At 36.2% G+C, this 17,603-nt stretch overlaps 1 protein-coding gene across 5 annotated transcripts in view; it reads left to right on the top strand.

Annotated features, from left to right (window-relative positions):
- Positions 1–17,254, top strand: part of SLC35A3 (solute carrier family 35 member A3) — a 40,224-nt gene extending 22,970 nt beyond the window's left edge. For all 5 annotated transcript variants that reach the window (XM_070746481.1, XM_070746479.1, XM_070746480.1 and 2 more), the window contains 7 exons: positions 2,406–2,610; positions 3,734–3,888; positions 3,976–4,098; positions 5,946–6,117; positions 10,288–10,406; positions 13,552–13,685; positions 15,395–17,254. In XM_070746481.1, coding sequence (XP_070602582.1) covers positions 2,424–2,610; positions 3,734–3,888; positions 3,976–4,098; positions 5,946–6,117; positions 10,288–10,406; positions 13,552–13,685; positions 15,395–15,485 — 981 coding nt within the window. In that variant the 5' untranslated portion in view covers positions 2,406–2,423 and the 3' untranslated portion in view covers positions 15,486–17,254. The remainder of the gene's footprint in view (positions 1–2,405; positions 2,611–3,733; positions 3,889–3,975; positions 4,099–5,945; positions 6,118–10,287; positions 10,407–13,551; positions 13,686–15,394) is intronic.
- The last annotated feature ends 349 nt before the right edge of the window (positions 17,255–17,603 follow it).

Here is a 17,603-nt window from a genome sequence, read left to right as displayed (position 1 = left end):
ATATGTATATAATATAATTCAGTCCTAACTTCAACATGGATCATGTTTCAGTACTCTTCTGTGACTTAATCCCAAGTCATGCAAAAAGCCACATATTTATGGCCAATAGAAACATCAGAAAAATGTGAAGACTTTGAATATTCTGGAATGTTTTAACAAGATGGTGAATGCGTACTAAAAAAGTGGGACTGTAAATGAGGAAAAGTAATCTGACATTTGATTTAGCCATGAGGCCTGCCTTAAGAAAACTGCCACCTAGAAATAGACTAGCACATATTTCAATGATCTGAAATTTAAGGGAAAAAGGAAACATACAATAATAAATTAATCCGTAAGGCAGTGATGGCGAACCTACGGCATGGGTGCCCCAGGTGGCACGCGGAGCCATATCTGTTGGCACGTGAGCCATTGTCCTAGCTCAGCTCCAACATGCATGTGTATGCCGGCAGCTGATTTTTGGCTCACAAAGAAGCTCTGGGAGGACGTTTTTGGCTTCTAGAGAGCTTCTAGAGATGAGGGAGGGCATTTTTACCCTCCTTCGGCTCCAGGGAAAACTTTGGAGCCTGGGAAGGGTGAAACATGAGCCTACTGGGCCCTACTGGGCCTACTGGGAAACAGGCCATTTCTGGCCTCCAGGGGATGGGGGCGAGCTGGTTTTGCCCTCCCCAGGCATTGAACTATGGGTGTGGACACTTGCACACGCGCAGTAGTATGTGTGCACGCCCTTTCGGCACCCGAGGGAAAAAAGGTTCACCATCACTGCTGTAAGGAATGGCATAAGTCAAACCATTCAATCCTGAATATCTCAGTAACCACAGATATATGTGTGCACGCACACACACACACCACACATAAAGGAATGCAGAATTTTCTATTCTAATATAAGAGCAGCACTTTGATTTCAGTCTGTGACATCATCTCAACTTGTGACATATTTTGTTCTCAGGGTTTTACTTTGTTGTACGAAATGTCGGTCTACTCAATTGACACAGTATTTTTCTTATGAGCAACACAGGAGAGAAATATTCATATTTTGACTAGACTATCACAAAAGGCAAAGCTCCTTTTCACCTTTGAGAAATGATACAAATAGTGGGTTCAGCTAAAAGTTATATTGAGAACTATATGTATTATATCGGAGAGCAGACCCTTAGTATAGATTGGCTATCAGTCTTATTAGACAAGGAACTTCCCTTTAGATTTTAGTGGTTTTCAACCTTTCTAATGCTGTGACTCCTTAATACAGTTCCTCATGTTGTGGTGACCCTCAACCATAATTGTAGCGTCAATTCTCCCAACTGAGCTTTAAGCTGATTGGCACGAAGGTCAGAGGGAGACCCCCACTGTAAACGCCTGATTGGTCGGATTGTAAAAATATGTTCCAAGGCGCCAGTATAGAAGCTTTAGTTCCTAACACCATTGGAAATTTGTCTTTTTCCATAGTCTTAGGCGACCCCTGTGAAACGGTCATTTGACACACCCCCTCCCAAAGTGGTCCTGACCCCCAGGTTGAGAACCACTAAATTAAAAGTTGATTTCTTAAAGCACTTGATTCTACTGATCTATCAAGAAATCTCTAACTGGTTGATATTAAAGGAAACCTACTCAGCATTCAAGACATTCCAGACCCGATTCTTATTAAATACTGTATAAAGAATAATGTGATTCAAATAAATTAATAAAACTAAAATTAATTAATAAAATAGTAAGAATGCCATATTGCCTTATTGTCTTTCCTAATGTGGCCCTTCCCAACTTATATGCTGGCCTTGCTCTCAACGGCGAATATATTTATTTTATTTATTTATTTAATTGGATTTGTATGCCGCCCCTCTCCGAGGACTCGGGGCGGCTCACAGCATATATAAAAAAAGAACAGTAATATAATCCAATTAGTACTACAATATTAAAAACAATTAGAAAGAGAAGATTAACCTAAAAAATTAACTTATTAACCAAACATTCAGCAATCATACTTAAGGCATTCAGTGGTCAGGGGAAGATCTAAGAATCCCAAGCCTGGCGGCAAAGATGAGTTTTTAAGCTCTTTCGGAAGGCAAAGAAGGAGGGGGCAGTGCGAACCTCTGGGGGGAGTTGATTCCAGAGGGCCGGGGCTCCCACAGAGAAGGCTCTTCCCCTAGGTCCCGCCAACCGACATTGTTTTGTCAACGGGACCCTAAGGAGGCCAACTCTGTAGGACCTCACCAGTTGCTGGGATTCGTGTGGCAGAAGGCGGTCTCGGAGATAATCTAGCCCTGTGCCATGTAGGACTTTATAGGTCATAACCAACACTTTGAATTGTGCCTGAAAACTGATCGGTAGCCAATGCAGTCCACGGAGTGATGGTCACATGACAAAGTAATCTCTACAATTAATTATCTCCCTCTTCTGTCTTTCTTTTTCAGGAAGGTGATTGTCAAGCTATGTCTACCAACTTAAAATACCTTTCTTTGGGCATATTAGTCTTCCAGACAACTAGTTTGGTGTTGACTATGCGATATTCTCGAACACTGAAAGAAGAGGGACCTCGCTATTTATCTTCAACTGCAGTGGTCATTGCTGAACTTTTAAAAATTACGGCTTGCATTTTGTTGGTTTACAAAGACAGCAGTAAGTAGCTCAGTATTATCTTTAGATATTATAATGCGTTAATAAGATGCCTTCCCAGGAGTAAAACCAATGCATTTGCCAAATAAGTATATTTATTTTTAAAAAGCATACAAAGAGGACTTGGAAATTGTAGATCAGTTTTTAAAAGGTTTACATAGTGAATACAAACTTAAGTTACCTAAACTTGAAAATATTTACAGAAGGGGAACATAAGGTTATGGAGTGTAGTTGCCAGGAAGGGGGGATTCCAATTTGATTCATCAGTGCCTTGAATGATATATGGTAATAAGCTATTTTCTGGGAATTCACACTACAAAGAGTCCTTGATTTGCAACCATTTGCTTAATGACAGTTTGAATTAATAACAGCTTTGAAAAGTGTGCACAATAACACAATAGCCCCAGAAAGAGTGTTTTATGGCCTGTGAAGCACTCCTGACTGCTGCAAAACATCACACACACACACACTCTGCAATGATATGATTGCAACTCAGGGACCTAGCAACTACCGGTAGTTTGTATTTATAACCTGTTGCAGACAGGTGATCACAATTTATGACGGTTTTTGGTGGATTTGCACTTAAAATGCATTACTCAACTCACAATTACAGTGACTCTACATATGACTGCAGTAAAAACGGCTGTAAAATCAGATCTGGCGACTCGACTTAGGACTGTAATGAGTTATGAACAAGATTCCAGTTCCAGTTGTAGTTGTAAGTTGAGGGCTATCTGTATACATTGTAGGTTATTTATTTATTTATTTGTTCATTCGTTCGTTCGTTCGATCGATTAATTGATTGATTGATCGATTGATTGATTTGTATGCCGCCCCTCTCCACAGACTTTCACAGTTATACTGTGAAAATACAACTTAGACATAGGAACACAAGTTCACTTGTTAGATTATGGTCTAGCTGTGTCTGCCTGTGTTCATTATTTAAGGAAATGAAAATAGTGACAAGAAGGAGGGGAATCTAGGTCCTTCATAAGTTTAAAATATGCCAGTCCCTTACAAATCACACGTCCCACACAAAAGCATTAAAATGTTTAGCTACAAAGTGATTAAAACAGATAGGCTGCCTTCTAACCAAAAATATATGTTGCATTTTCTCTTTGCATAGAGTGCAGTTTGCGAACTCTGAACAGAGTGTTACATGATGAAATTCTTAACAAACCAATGGAGACGCTTAAACTTGCTATTCCTTCCGGGATTTACACTCTGCAGAATAACCTGCTCTATGTTGCTTTATCAAATCTAGATGCAGCCACTTACCAGGTACTTTATTTCGATAGGGTCTTATTGTTAAAACTCCGAAATCAAATCATGGGCTATTGTATTTTTTTTTTTCTTTTACCTTTGTAGGTCACATACCAGCTGAAAATCCTCACAACTGCATTATTTTCCGTGTCAATGCTCAGTAAGAAATTAGGTGTATATCAATGGCTTTCATTAGTGATTCTGATGGCTGGCGTTGCATTTGTACAGGTAAATACTGTTATGAATATACATTTTAATGCTGGCAGGGAAAATCTTAGTTTCTTTTGGTAATAGAAACTTGGTTGATGCCTCATAACTCTTATACTGCATTTAAATAGGAATTGGCTCCCCTCTAGCATACCAGCTACGAATGAATGAAAAAGAGATATTTTCACAAAGTTACTTTATCTGAAGATATCCATCTTTCTTCAGCTGAATTTCTTGTACAGGCTTAACTTATAGATAATAGGTTTCTGATCTCTGCATTACAGGTAGTCCTGAACTTACAAAGGTTTGCTTAGTGACCACTAGAAGTTACAATGGTAGTGAAAAAAGTGACTCATGATCATTTTTCATACTTACAACCATTGTAGCACCCACAGAATGACATGATCAAAATTCTGACAGTTGACAACTGACTCATATTTGCAGTGTTCCGGGGTTATGGGACCTCCTTCCGTGACCTTCTGATAAGCAAAGTCAATGGGAGTAGACCAGAGGTGGGCTGCTAAGGTGGAACGGTGACATTGGCTCGTCCCAGTGCTAGCGGAGTCCAGCGCAATTATCTACTGCACCTGGACAGGTATCAAAAACGCACCCGGACATACAGGTGTGCCCGTGGCGTGCGATTTCGCTACCTGCCCAGATGCAGTAGCCTACTTGCACTGGACTCTGCTAGCACTCAGAGCCATGGGGATGAATGCACATCACCGTTCCAGCTTAGCAGCCCACCTCTGGGGTAGACATATTTATTTAACAACCGTGTTACAAACTTAACAGTTACACTGATTCACTTAAGAAATGTGGCAAGAAAGGTTGTAAAATGCGGAAAAATTCACTTAACTAATGTCTCACTTAGCTACATACATTTTGGGCTCAATTGTGTCATACAGTAGGTCGGCTACCTGTACATAGAAGCCTTCTGAATTCGCTCTAGTTTGTCATTGTTGTTTTTAGGCTGCAATGTGCAGAACTGAACATAGTATTGTAAGTGTAGAATGAGATCGTTATTTTCTATAATCTAGATTCAATTTTATGTTAGTAAAGCCCTAAATAGCATTTGCTTTTTAGCAGTTGAATCATGCTATTGGCTCATGTTCAACTTGAATACCCAGCTCTTGTTCACTCATACCAGGGGTAGGCAAAGTTGGCTCTTCTACAACTTGTGGACATCAACTCCCAGAATTCAAAAGCCAATCATGCTAGCTCAGGAATTCTGGGAGTTGAAGTCCACATGTCATAGAAGAGCCAACTTTGCCCACCCCTGACCTATACAACTGCCAAGCCAGTTTTCCCAATACTGTTCTTGTGCCTTTAATTTTTTTACTCCCAAGCTGTAGGACTTTACAAGTTAAGTTTGTTCATTAATGTTCTACCACCTATACTTGAAGTGCGAAGAGAATGTACCTCCTGTATATTTAGTATTATCTTAGATCTAGTAATAAAATGTTTGTTTAGTAAGTGTGAATGACATAAATTTTGTTGTAACCTAAGATTAGAAAACAGATTGGTTCTTGTAAAAATTCTATTGCATATTATTTAGAATTGACCTAAGAAAAGTAATTGTTTCAGTTTGGTTTATATTCAAAATTCAATGGATTTGTTTTGTCAGTAGCTTTTTTTCCAGTATGTGGCGACTAGTCGGTTGCATTGATTAAGGCTTGATTTAATAGCCATCAACTGATGGATCTGATTTGACTGAATCTGTGAAATTTGTATGTGAACTGTCTTAAAGGAGACCATTGTATGAAATGTTACCAGTGTGTTGCTGCATTTTGCCCCACCCCCCACTTCTTTCTTGTTAATTTTATTTGGTAAGTTAAATATATTTTAATATATTACTTTATTTCTTTTAGTGGCCATCAGATTTGCAGACAACAACAGCTAAAGAACTTTCAGCAGGATCACAGTTTGTAGGTTTGGTAGCAGTACTTATAGCCTGCTTTTCTAGTGGATTTGCTGGAGTATATTTTGAAAAAATATTGAAAGAAACAAAACAATCAGTATGGATTAGAAATATTCAGCTTGGTAAGTCTTTAAAAAATCTAAAAGAGAAATTCAGATATGCATCCAACTATAATTAAGAGCATAGTTCCCTCTAAGCTGAGCAAGTGAGCAATCGCTCACTTAAAAATCATCATCAACTCAGAGTTTTCCAAACCTGCCCAGAAGCCGAGAGGGAAAGAGTGAGAGGGAAGGAGAGAGAGAGGAAGAGAGGAAGAGAGAGAAACAGATAGAAAAAAGAGAGGAAGGAAAAGAGAAAGAAAAAGAATGGGAGTAAGGAAGAGAGAAAGAAAATCAAAATCTAGTTTGAAACTAGCTCAATTATTTAAGTGGCATTTTGATATTGATAGAGTTGCCCTATTATGAGCTCACTGTTATAGACACACAGTACAGTATTTTATTTTGAAATTCTCTGAGGCAAAACAGGGTGGGTTTTTTATTTATTTGTTTGTTTGTTTGTTTATTTATTTATTTTTTCTGTGCCGTCCAGTCCCGAAGGGCCTGCCGCTCAGACACTATACTTTTCCGCCCACCCCCTCAAAAAAATTAGAGGGAACACTGATTAAGAGTACTTCATTCTGTTAAGTTTGGAGAAATGATTATAAAGGCTACACTCTGTTTGATATTAACTTTTCTAAAAGGAATTCTCTTACTTATATCCTGTTAGGAATACGTGTTATAGGAGTCAGTTTCTGTTTGATTTCTGGTAATATTTAATGAACGATAAAGGCTATGGCTAGAATCCAAATTCTGGTGCATTTATTACCATGATGCAAATAATGTAATTTTTTTTAAAGTTTTCTCATTCTTGCTATAAGACAACTCCCTTTTGAAACTTCAATTATACTTTTATGAATTTGGTATGGTGGGGGTTTTGCTATCAGAGAAAAGGTAGTGCATGACTCACTTCAAACAGTTGTAGCTTATGTGTTATATGAGAACCAGTTAAATTAAACTAAATGTTGCCATCTTTCTATAGCCATTATCACAGGCATCTGAACAAACCAAGATCACATCAAAATTACATGCATGTGGTGATGTCATGATGCACAATCCACCCTTACGTACTTGTGTCCTGTCATCTGATGCAAGTATGTAAGTCAGTTTTTGTGTCATGATGCATGTTTTGTCACCTACCCATCCTTCCTTTTAAGAATAAAAAAATGGAAATATGTGTATCTACAAATGTTTACTTAAGAATACTTTAAAGACATTTTTTCTGTTTGAATAGAAGTCTAGGATGAAAAAAAAATAGCAATACTTTTAACTAAAGATGAAAATAAATGAATATTTTTTCCAGTAAGTGGATTTAGGAATATAGACTGTTTTAAAAAGAAAAGGCATAAGTAGATACTATTATTGCACATGCATTTTACATACTATATGCCTATATAAAAAGTGCTATGATCCAAAGAGTGCCTGTTAAAAAAAAGTACCTCCCATAGTTCATCCTAAGTTGTAAAGTGAATTTAAAATTGGAATTGAATGTCTTAATTATGGTTGAAAGTATTAAATTAACTCTATCCATTTTTATTAAATTTGCTAATTGCCTGTCTTTTAAAATACACAAGGTAGTGCTATTTTAATACAAAATTCAAAGTTCTAATATGGATCACACTACAAACAGCAACAAAAATAAATCTAATAACAGATGCAATTTTTAAAAATAGAGAAAAGTAGCACAGGAAATCTCTGACTGATTAACATAATTGAGACAGGAATTTTGGTTGCTAAGTGGTCATTCACTAAGTCATCATGACCAAGCCTAATTATACTACCAATTTTACTGTGTAAGTTAGACTACCGGTAATCATGGGATCATTATGTGAGCCACACACCCATTTATTAAGCAAATCCAGGTTCCCCAATTACTTTGCTTGTCAGAAGCCTGCTCAGAAGTGACTGCAAGATACTGCAACCATTATAAATGTGAGCAGTTGCCAATTTCCCAAGTGTAACCTCAATCGTTATGCCACTTTTTCTGAAGCAATTGTAGCTTTAAACTATCATTATATGGTCATAGGTTGTGGTCTACCTCTATTGTTTGTAATATATAGGCAATCCTCATGTTTTTGATATACACTGCTCAAAAAAAATAAAAGGGAATACTTAAAAAACAGAATATAACTCCAAGTAAATCAAACTTATGTGAAATCAAACTTAAACTGTCCATTTGGGAAGCAACACAGATTGACAATCAATTTCACATGCTGTTGTGCAAATGTAATAGTTGTGCAAATGAAATATTCGATGAGAATATTTCATTCATTCAGATCTAGGATGTAATATTTGAGTGTTCCCTTTATTTTTATTTTTTTTTAGCAGTATATTTTACAGGTAGTCCACAAGTTACTACAGCAGTAAGGATCAGAATTCTCATTGCTAAGTGATGCGGTCCTAAAATGTGACCATTTGCTTAGTGATGTAATCCTTTCGATCCTTATTGTCATTAACTAAGCCCCTTTTCACAACTTCCTCCTGGCTTCCAGCAACCAAAGTCAGTGGGGAAGTCGGTAGGAAGTTGCAAGTCCCAGGTGGCTCACAAACAGGCTTCTGCTGGATAGAAAAGGGAACAAGGAGGTGCACTGATGACGCATGGCATAGTTGCTAAGTGTCTATATTGCGATCACATGACTGCAGGGGTCCTGGGACAGCTAATCTTCAAGAATTGGTTATAACAGTGATGGTGAACCTATGGCATGGGTGCCACAGGTGGCATGTCGAGCCATATCTGCTGGCACGTGAGCCGTTGCCCTAGTTCAGCTCCAGTGTGCACGTGTGTGCTGCCCAGCTGATTTTTGGCTCACACAGAGGCTCTGGGAGGGCGTTTTTGGCTTCCAAAGAACCTCTGGAGGGATGGGGAGGGCATTTTTTTACCACCCTCATCTCCAGAGAAGCCTCTGGAACCTGGGGAGGGCGAAACACGAGCCTATTGGGCACACCAGAAGTTGGGGAACAGGCCGTTTCTGGCCTCCAGAGAGCCTCTGGGGGGCGGGGGAAGCTGTTTTCACCCTTCCTAGGCATTGAATTATGGGTGTGGGCATTCACACATGCGCAATAGCACACACCCACGCTCTTTTCGCACCTGAGGGGGAAAAGGTTCACCATCACTGGGTTATAACTTCAGTAATCACAGGACAAGTGGTCATGAACTGAGGAATACTTGCAATAATAAGTTGGGCTGATAGAACTTCCAGAAAGTTCCTATCCAGATTCCTAAGAGGTCAGTAAGGGGCGAGTACAAGTGCACTAGAGTGCCTTCCGTCCCCTGTCCTATTGCTCTCCTATATGTCCTATACCTTTCTTCTATTCCTATATCTCTTCTTCTATTCTTTCATTGATATGTTCTATTACTTTATCTTCTTTTCTATTATTTCTTAGACATATTTTACTATGAGTATCTCCTCTATAACCTTCATCATGTATTTTATTATGTGTATATAGATATATACCCACTAAAACCCTCATTGTGTATTGGACAAAATAAATAAATAAATAATAAAATAAAGCCCAACGCAATTGGGATGGGTTCATTTCACGTAGATGTGAAATCTCCAGTAGACCTTTAAAATGAAGAGGTTAATACAGTATTATTACTCTACAGTAGTACAGTACAGTATTTAAAAATTATAGGCAGCCCTTTTCTGCCCCACAGTGGTTAACAGATACAACTGCAATTAATAGTGGTTTATGCTGTGATAAGCTGTATGTAAAACTGCTTCCAAAATAATTAAGATAACCGTTCAAAATGGAAACTATTGCAGTAAGATGGAAAATCTAGTTTTAAAATTGTAACACAGGTTCTAAATCCATCAGATAATCATTGGCATTTCTGAATAAGTATGTATTCAAAACCTAAGCATATCTCTCACATATGTTTGATAGAAGCTGTTTAGGTCCTTTACGTATCTAACAGTGTCTCTTCACTGATTCATTGTAGAAAGCAAACAGCATTTATGAGGTGCTGCATTGAAATAAGCTTTTAAGATAAAAAATTAGGGTGTCATCACCATTCTTTGATATTTTCTTATATACAGCACAAAATAATATTTAACAGATACTAGGAGAGTTTTCCACTTGCATCTGACTTATTAAAGTACATAATCCAAATTGTTACTGGGTAGCATAAATAGAGCAATTGGAATTTCTTTTCTGTCCAACTTACCATGGCTCAATATTTGTCTTGACTTTCAGGATTTTTTGGTAGTATATTTGGATTGATGGGCGTATACATTTATGATGGAGAACTTGTATCAAAGAATGGATTTTTTCAAGGCTATAACAAGCTTACTTGGATAGTTGTAGTTCTGCAGGTAATACATCCAATATTACATTTTATCAATTGGGCTTGTGTTATGCCAATACTGAAATTACCTTTGAGAGTTACACATTGATTTGTTCAACCAATACTTTAAAAACATTCTATTTAACAAAGCAAGGGAGATCTTTTTTCAACCCCTTAATTGCAACTCCTGGGTCACGTGATGAGATACAGGACGTCTCAAATAAGGGAGCACACAGAGTCTGGCTTCTGGAATATTCCACAGCACTTCACCAGCACTTGACCATAAGATCTGTCTGTTTACTTAGTATAATGATCTGTTGTGTGACTCTGTATTGTCTTACCCTTGTGATTGTCTCCATGTGTTAATATGTATATGTATATATGCATTGGGAAGCATAAAGCAGGCTGCACATGTTCCATTCTAAGTAATGTGACCAGAGGCAGGGCCTAGAATAGAGCTGTCAACAGCATTTTGAGTAATAGTCCAACTTTACGTCTCCTAAAATACCTGAGATAATTTTTTTTCTGAAATGTTTTCCTCCATTTTCAAACCCAATCTTTTTGTTGTTGTTGCTGTTAGTTTCTCCCACCATACCAAAATTGAACTTGTTCTGTTAAGTTTTTGGAAGTTTATCTTAAAGGACAGCGTTCCATATTACACTGCATAGAAAGAATTAAAACTATGTAGAGTAATAGATCCTTGGAACAAACTTCCAGCAGACGTGGTTGGTAAATCCACAGTAACTGAATTTAAACATGCCTGGGATAAACATAGATCCATCCTAAGATAAAATACAAAAAATAGTATAAGGGCAGACTAGATGGATCATGAGGTCTTTTTCTGCCGTCAATCTTCTATGTTTCTATGTTTCTAATGTCCCAGTTAATCAGACTCATTAATTTTATTGAATTTTTTTATTATAAATGCTTCCAAGATAAGTCTCCTATCCCTCACCACTAGTTATGAATACCAGTTATTTGAAAAATGAACTTCTATTTCTTGATAAAACAGAAATAAAATTGATAGGAAATAGTTAACGTTGCCTCATTTAATTAGAGAATAGGACTTAAGAATAAGAACAGTTTAACACTTTAGATGTTAATTAAGAAATAATAAAATGCATAGTTTGGAAACAATTTTGAGCCAAATGCAGAAGAGAGTACAATAACTAGATCTGATAGAGACTTTAAAACTTGTAAAATTGAATTTTATTTTATGATACAATAATATACATTATATTATATTTTACTTTAATAAAAAGTTCTTAGCATAAATGATCCAGAACCAATTATATATTTAAATTAATTTAAGATACTGAAATTGGAAAATTCTTTTTCAGATTAAACATTTTAGGTCGCTCACACACTATTTGATGAGCAACCATTCAAAGTTATGAAGGTGCTAAAATTATAAGTTTGTGGCCCATTTACAATTGCATTTAAGACTAATTTAAGAATGTATTTTCAGATTGCCGGCACAATTGCATTGCTGATGTAAAATTAAATTTTATTTTATGATACAATACTATACAGTTTAATGTTTTGAAATCTCTTTGCTCTGGGGGTGTGGAAGGCAAAAAACCCACCACCAACAACCACCTATTTCTGTAAGCAATCTGTCCTTTGCCTTCCCCCATCCCTCAAAGCAGAGAGATTGGAGAAGGATTTCTAGCAAATAAACTACCATATTTGTTCTTCTACACATTAAGTGCAATGTGATTGTACTGGCAATTGGAAAGGGTCAAGCAAAGGAGACTGACAACAGAAATAGCTTGCTTCTCCTCTCCTGCAGGAAGAAAGATTGGAGATAAAAGGATTTCAAGAGAGTAAATTGTTCCCGTGGCATGCCCATGGCTCCCAGTCCCAAGATATGGCATGATTGTATCGCTGTCAGTGTGTACAAAAACAATAATCAGGCACCTAGTATTGCAAAGGATAAGGCAGTGTTACTAGTCAAATAAAAGGTAATCTTGTCCCAGCTGGAGAACATAGTAGCAGTGACATGATTTCCCTAATTAGTAACTGCATAATTGAATGATGGAGATCCCAATCTCAATTAGCATCATTGAGTGAGGACTAGCTGCGATAAACTACTTATGAAAACCATGGTTTTAAGGATTAAGGCAGACGGATAATACAATAATGTATAGCATTATTATAGACTACGCATTATTATAGACTACAGTTAACAATTAAATAAAATACTGATTGGCCTGGATGAAAAATTAATAACAAAAATTTTCAAATATTTGTTAGAATTTGACAAAGCAGAGGACATAGTGAAGGGAGTTGTTGTAGCATGGGCAAAAATATTGGACGTAATATAGAATTAAAAGATTGGGGGGGAATTTTGGAATAGAAATCACAAAATAACCAAATTAGCCAAATACTGTATAAAGAGAATCAGTACAAAATGTTTTACTGATGGTCTATGGCACCCAGTAGATTAGCAGAGATTTACCCAAATTCAGAACCAAATTGCTGGAAATGTGGTCAAATACTAGGTACTTTCTATCATACATGGTGGTTATGATGGAAACAAAAAAAAATCGTAGATGGATACAGGAAATAATAGGCAGTCAAGTAGAATATACTCCAGTTATTTTTGCTAGGGATTATTAAAGTGGAATATAATAAAACAACTACATATATTATACTACATATTATAACAGCTGCAAGAATAGCGTTTGTGCAATGTTGGAGACAAAAGAACTTACACTCCAAAAATTTAATAATTAAAAAAATATTTGATAGTGCCAAAATGGACAAATTAGCAATTGAACTGAAAGGATAAAATGATTAGGAATATTATGCAATATGGAAGAAATGGTATGATTGGATTGAGAATAGAAGAATGAAAAAAGAAGTGATAAAATGCAAATAGAAGTAAAATGTATAACTGGAATTTATGGAATATATTTAAATTGAAATTAATGATCTGTAAATAATATGTAAATGAACACAGTTGTGTAAAAATTAGGAATATTTGTTTAAAGAGAAAAATACAATAACATTTATTTTAAAAAAGAATAATTATTCATAGAATAATGTAAAATAAAAATAAAGTAATAACTTTTCATTCAGTATTTCTTTGCTAAATATGCATAGCAAGCTTTATCTGAATAACCATTAAGATTAGTAAAGTGACTAATACATTTTCAATGTTTTGTCAGGCACTTGGCGGTCTTGTTATAGCAGCTGTTATAAAATATGCAGACAATATTTTAAAAGGATTTGCAACATCATTATCTATTATATTGTCAACATTAATTTCATATTTCTGGCTTCAAGATTTTGTCCCTACAAGGTAAGTTGTATTTTTAACTTTGTCTTTAAAAACAAATACCTTGTACAAGTATAAAATAAAGTATAATTTAAACTGAATTTAAATGTTTTGGTCAGCTTATAAACGAAACATTTTGCACTATAATAGAGGAAATATTTTTTGTGGAGCAGTATTGCACACATCAACTCAAACATAAATCAGTTGAGCTCCATGGGATGGATTTATTCAAACAATGGTATATAAGGGAGGAGGTTTAATATTATGTTTTTATTTCTACTTTCATCCACAAATTGATGGTATAACATGGGGGCGAAATGGTTATCTGGAAAATGTCTTGAAAAAAATGCAGTGTATGGGTTGCCCATTTTTGTCTACAAAATATTGGTCTAAGTCAGTTGTTTTAGAATAAGGCAGCTTTTTACGTAAGTGTGGCTGAATACAAATTAACTTGGATATTTCAATTCTATTAGTGTTATAATTAATATATTTCTTTCAGTTCCTGAAAACAGAATAAGTAAGTATGTATGTATGTATGTATGTATGTATGTATGTATGTATGTATGTATGTATGTAAGTAAGTAAGTAAGTAAGTAAGTAAGTAAGTAAGTAGTAAGTAAGTAACTAACTAAAAGATCTAGGTGCATTTGTATTCAAATAGAAAAATAAAATGTTTTTCTCCAATTATACCTATAAGACCAGGGGTGGGCTACTGCCCAGATGGGGGGAAAGCAGTGGGGTAGAGAAAATGGAGCTGAAAGATATTGAAAGAAAATGCAGGGCATCCTGCATAAGCCACGCCCACAGTGTGGTAGGAAAAAATTTGGTAGCCCTTTACTGTATAGTATACTATAGTTTTCAACATGATCAATCACTTAATGACTGTTCAAAGTTACAACACACTATACCATTGCCGCTCTGGTTTGATGCCTAACAGGCAGTTGTTTCCCTTCCACCATGTACCACTTCCATTTGCGTGCTGCACCCACTACACCCCGCTGTAATGCCAGAAGCTGTGTGCCATCTCTGTTTGCCTGCCACCTCCACACACCCTCTCCCCATGCCAGAAGCTTTGTTGGCCTTGCTCCTCCTCTTCCTCTTTTCTTGGAGCTGACTGAATTGTAGGGCAAAGCCATTTTTGTGAAGCCCCTAGAGATGCAATTCCCACCCTTCCTGGTCCCCCCAACACATTCTCACCTGTTGCTTTTTTTAAATCCTGCATTGTATGACCTCCTCCTCAATAGTCCTTGCAATCGACCCATTGCCAATTGTATGCTGCCCCACAGCACCATTGCTTCTGTCTACCACCCTATTGGCTGGGGGCTGTTTGTCCCGTGCAACCAGAGTCTGGGTCAAACAGTATCTGGGCGAAATGTGCAGGAACAAAGGGCCAGGGGGGAGGGCCGAGGACCCACTGGCCATGAATGGCTGGGGGAGCACCAGTGGAGAAGAAAAGCTGGCTATAAATGGGCTGAGGTGGGTGACTGGGAGCGAAGGAGTCTGTGCCTAAATATCCCATTCCAAGCCAAATATATGCTAGATGGTTACAGGATGGTAAGAGTATTAATTTTTTAATTCACTCAAGTTGTGTTTTTAATTGATTTTATCTGTTTATACATTTTTATTGTGTACGTCATCCAGAGTTGTTATGTAAGAGTCATTATATAAAATACCCATTTTATGAATATACAAAATATGTATTCTAAACATGTATTCTCTTTTTTTTTCTTTAGTGTGTTTTTTCTTGGAGCTGTTCTGGTAATAGTGGCTACTTTCTTATATAGTTATGATCCAAAGCCAACAGGAAATCCTATTAAAGCATAACAGACTATTCCATGTCACAATATTTTGCCAATATTGTAGAAAAAGGGACTTCTGAATACTGTTGGAGGGTTATCAGGCACTGAAAGCATTTATACTGTGTCAGAAGAATGAGGTTTAATAGTTAAATTTGGAAAACAACGTCTGTAAAAGAAGGAAAGCCCAGAGCAAAACTTGAATGGGTTGCTTCTAGAACCTGGAACTTGAAGGGCTTCCAACTTGAACTCTGCAGTTAAATCAGAATGATTTACTGTTTTCGACAGCTGCAGAAATGTCCTATGCATTCTTCTTGCAACAGCACATGGCAGCATCTGTTAAATCATACCTGTTTTTGAAAGTTATTTCATCTTTTCTAATTTTATATGAATGCAGATCTGTATACACACACACACACACACACACACACACTTCAAATCAGAGAGATATAATTTTGTCCTATAGTAGTCTTTTTCCATATGGATGTCCTCTCTGGGTATGTTGAGTTTGGATTCTATAACCTACCAAATAAATTCACCAGGCTGGCGGAAAAGCTATGGAATCAAATTTAATATCTGGTGAGAAGATATGTTTTCTTTTGGGAAGAAGGTTTGATGATGATGTTTCTGATAAGTATTCCTATTCAAAACCAATGAAGTATCACTGAATCATTGTTTGTAGATTTATAATGTTTTATATAGAAAATAATTCACTGAAATTGATGTTGTAAAATGTACTGATGTAAATGTCTTATAATTCATGGTGAATTCTCCAAGAGGGAGACTTTCGTATTTTCATTTGGAAGCTTTGTGTATATGAATGCCACAAACTATATTGCTGCAACGTTTTTTTTTAAATGAGAGCCTCACCAATGAGAAACAGCATAACTACAGTATCTGGTATTTGTTCTACATTAGATGAATGTCATTGTACATTGTCATAACCAATAATGAATATGTGTATATTTGTTCAGAGAACAATTTCTTTACTTGACAAGAACAGTCTTACAATTTATGGACAGTACATTTCATTGCTTACTATCTTAATTTGAAAATATTTTTAAAATGTATTTTTAAAAGTAGCCATATAACTCTATAAAAGTATTATAGTTCCTTTTGGAGCCCCAGTAGTATATTCATGTGTATATAATGTACTATAATATAGAGATTTTTTAAAATTCCGGAAAATTTATTTAATTAAAATGGCTCTGTCCAGTCTTGAAATTCCATTGTTAGAATACATGCTAATTGTATTAACAAAGAAATGAAGAATGTTACTGTGCAATAAATATTAGGCATGAATTGTTCAGGTGTGTAAGCAGAAAAGGCCATAGAGCCCAATGGAATCCTCTCTGCTCTTCATTGAATATAAAACTTGAAATTACTGTACTTGTAAGCTTGGGTCCAGACTCCAGGTAATTGCTTTTGATGCAGAAGAGCTTCATTGGCAGTGTGGCAAATCTTTATGAACTCAGTAGAGATCATACCCAGACTATTTTGGAACACTGAAATATTTAAATATGTTCAGAGAACATAACAAATTGATAAGCTCCATGAAAGCAGTTTGTGTACATTTGCTTGTATAATAGTAGTACGTCATTGAAATCCTCATGGAAATTGCTGCTGAGAAATTACGATTGTAATCGTGGAAGTCATACTGGCACTTTGTGATCCTCCATGCAGACGTCTGGAACGGTTGAGCTGCATTGTTAGGTGAAACTCTATTTTTAACACATTGTAGGCCATTCTGTCCTAAATGCTTATAAAATATATCAATAAAATAATGTCTACCCTGCATCTCCCTCTGACCCATATCCATCTTTTAATAACTATGGTTCTTCTGAAATTTATAATTCCTCTGAAACTGATAGAAAACATAGTTGTGTGATATAAGATTAGGAATTTTAGCTAACTTAGTTATACCAGAGGGGTACTTTAAGAATGGCAATGAATTAGAGATTCATAACCCTTTGGCATTAGTTACACTGGAATCATAACATGATTGTTTTATGTAAAAATAATGGAAGAAAAACTATTATGGGTGAGAGCCTTACTCCTTCACAAAATGATTCCAGTATTTTAAACCTTTAAAAAATAATGATGTAAGGAGCCTGGTATGTAGTAAGATAAATGTTTGTACATACAT

This window comes from Erythrolamprus reginae, chromosome 3, assembly GCF_031021105.1.
Source record: "Erythrolamprus reginae isolate rEryReg1 chromosome 3, rEryReg1.hap1, whole genome shotgun sequence".
NCBI lineage: Eukaryota > Metazoa > Chordata > Lepidosauria > Squamata > Dipsadidae > Erythrolamprus > Erythrolamprus reginae.
This window is presented reverse-complemented; position numbering and strand designations above follow the sequence as displayed.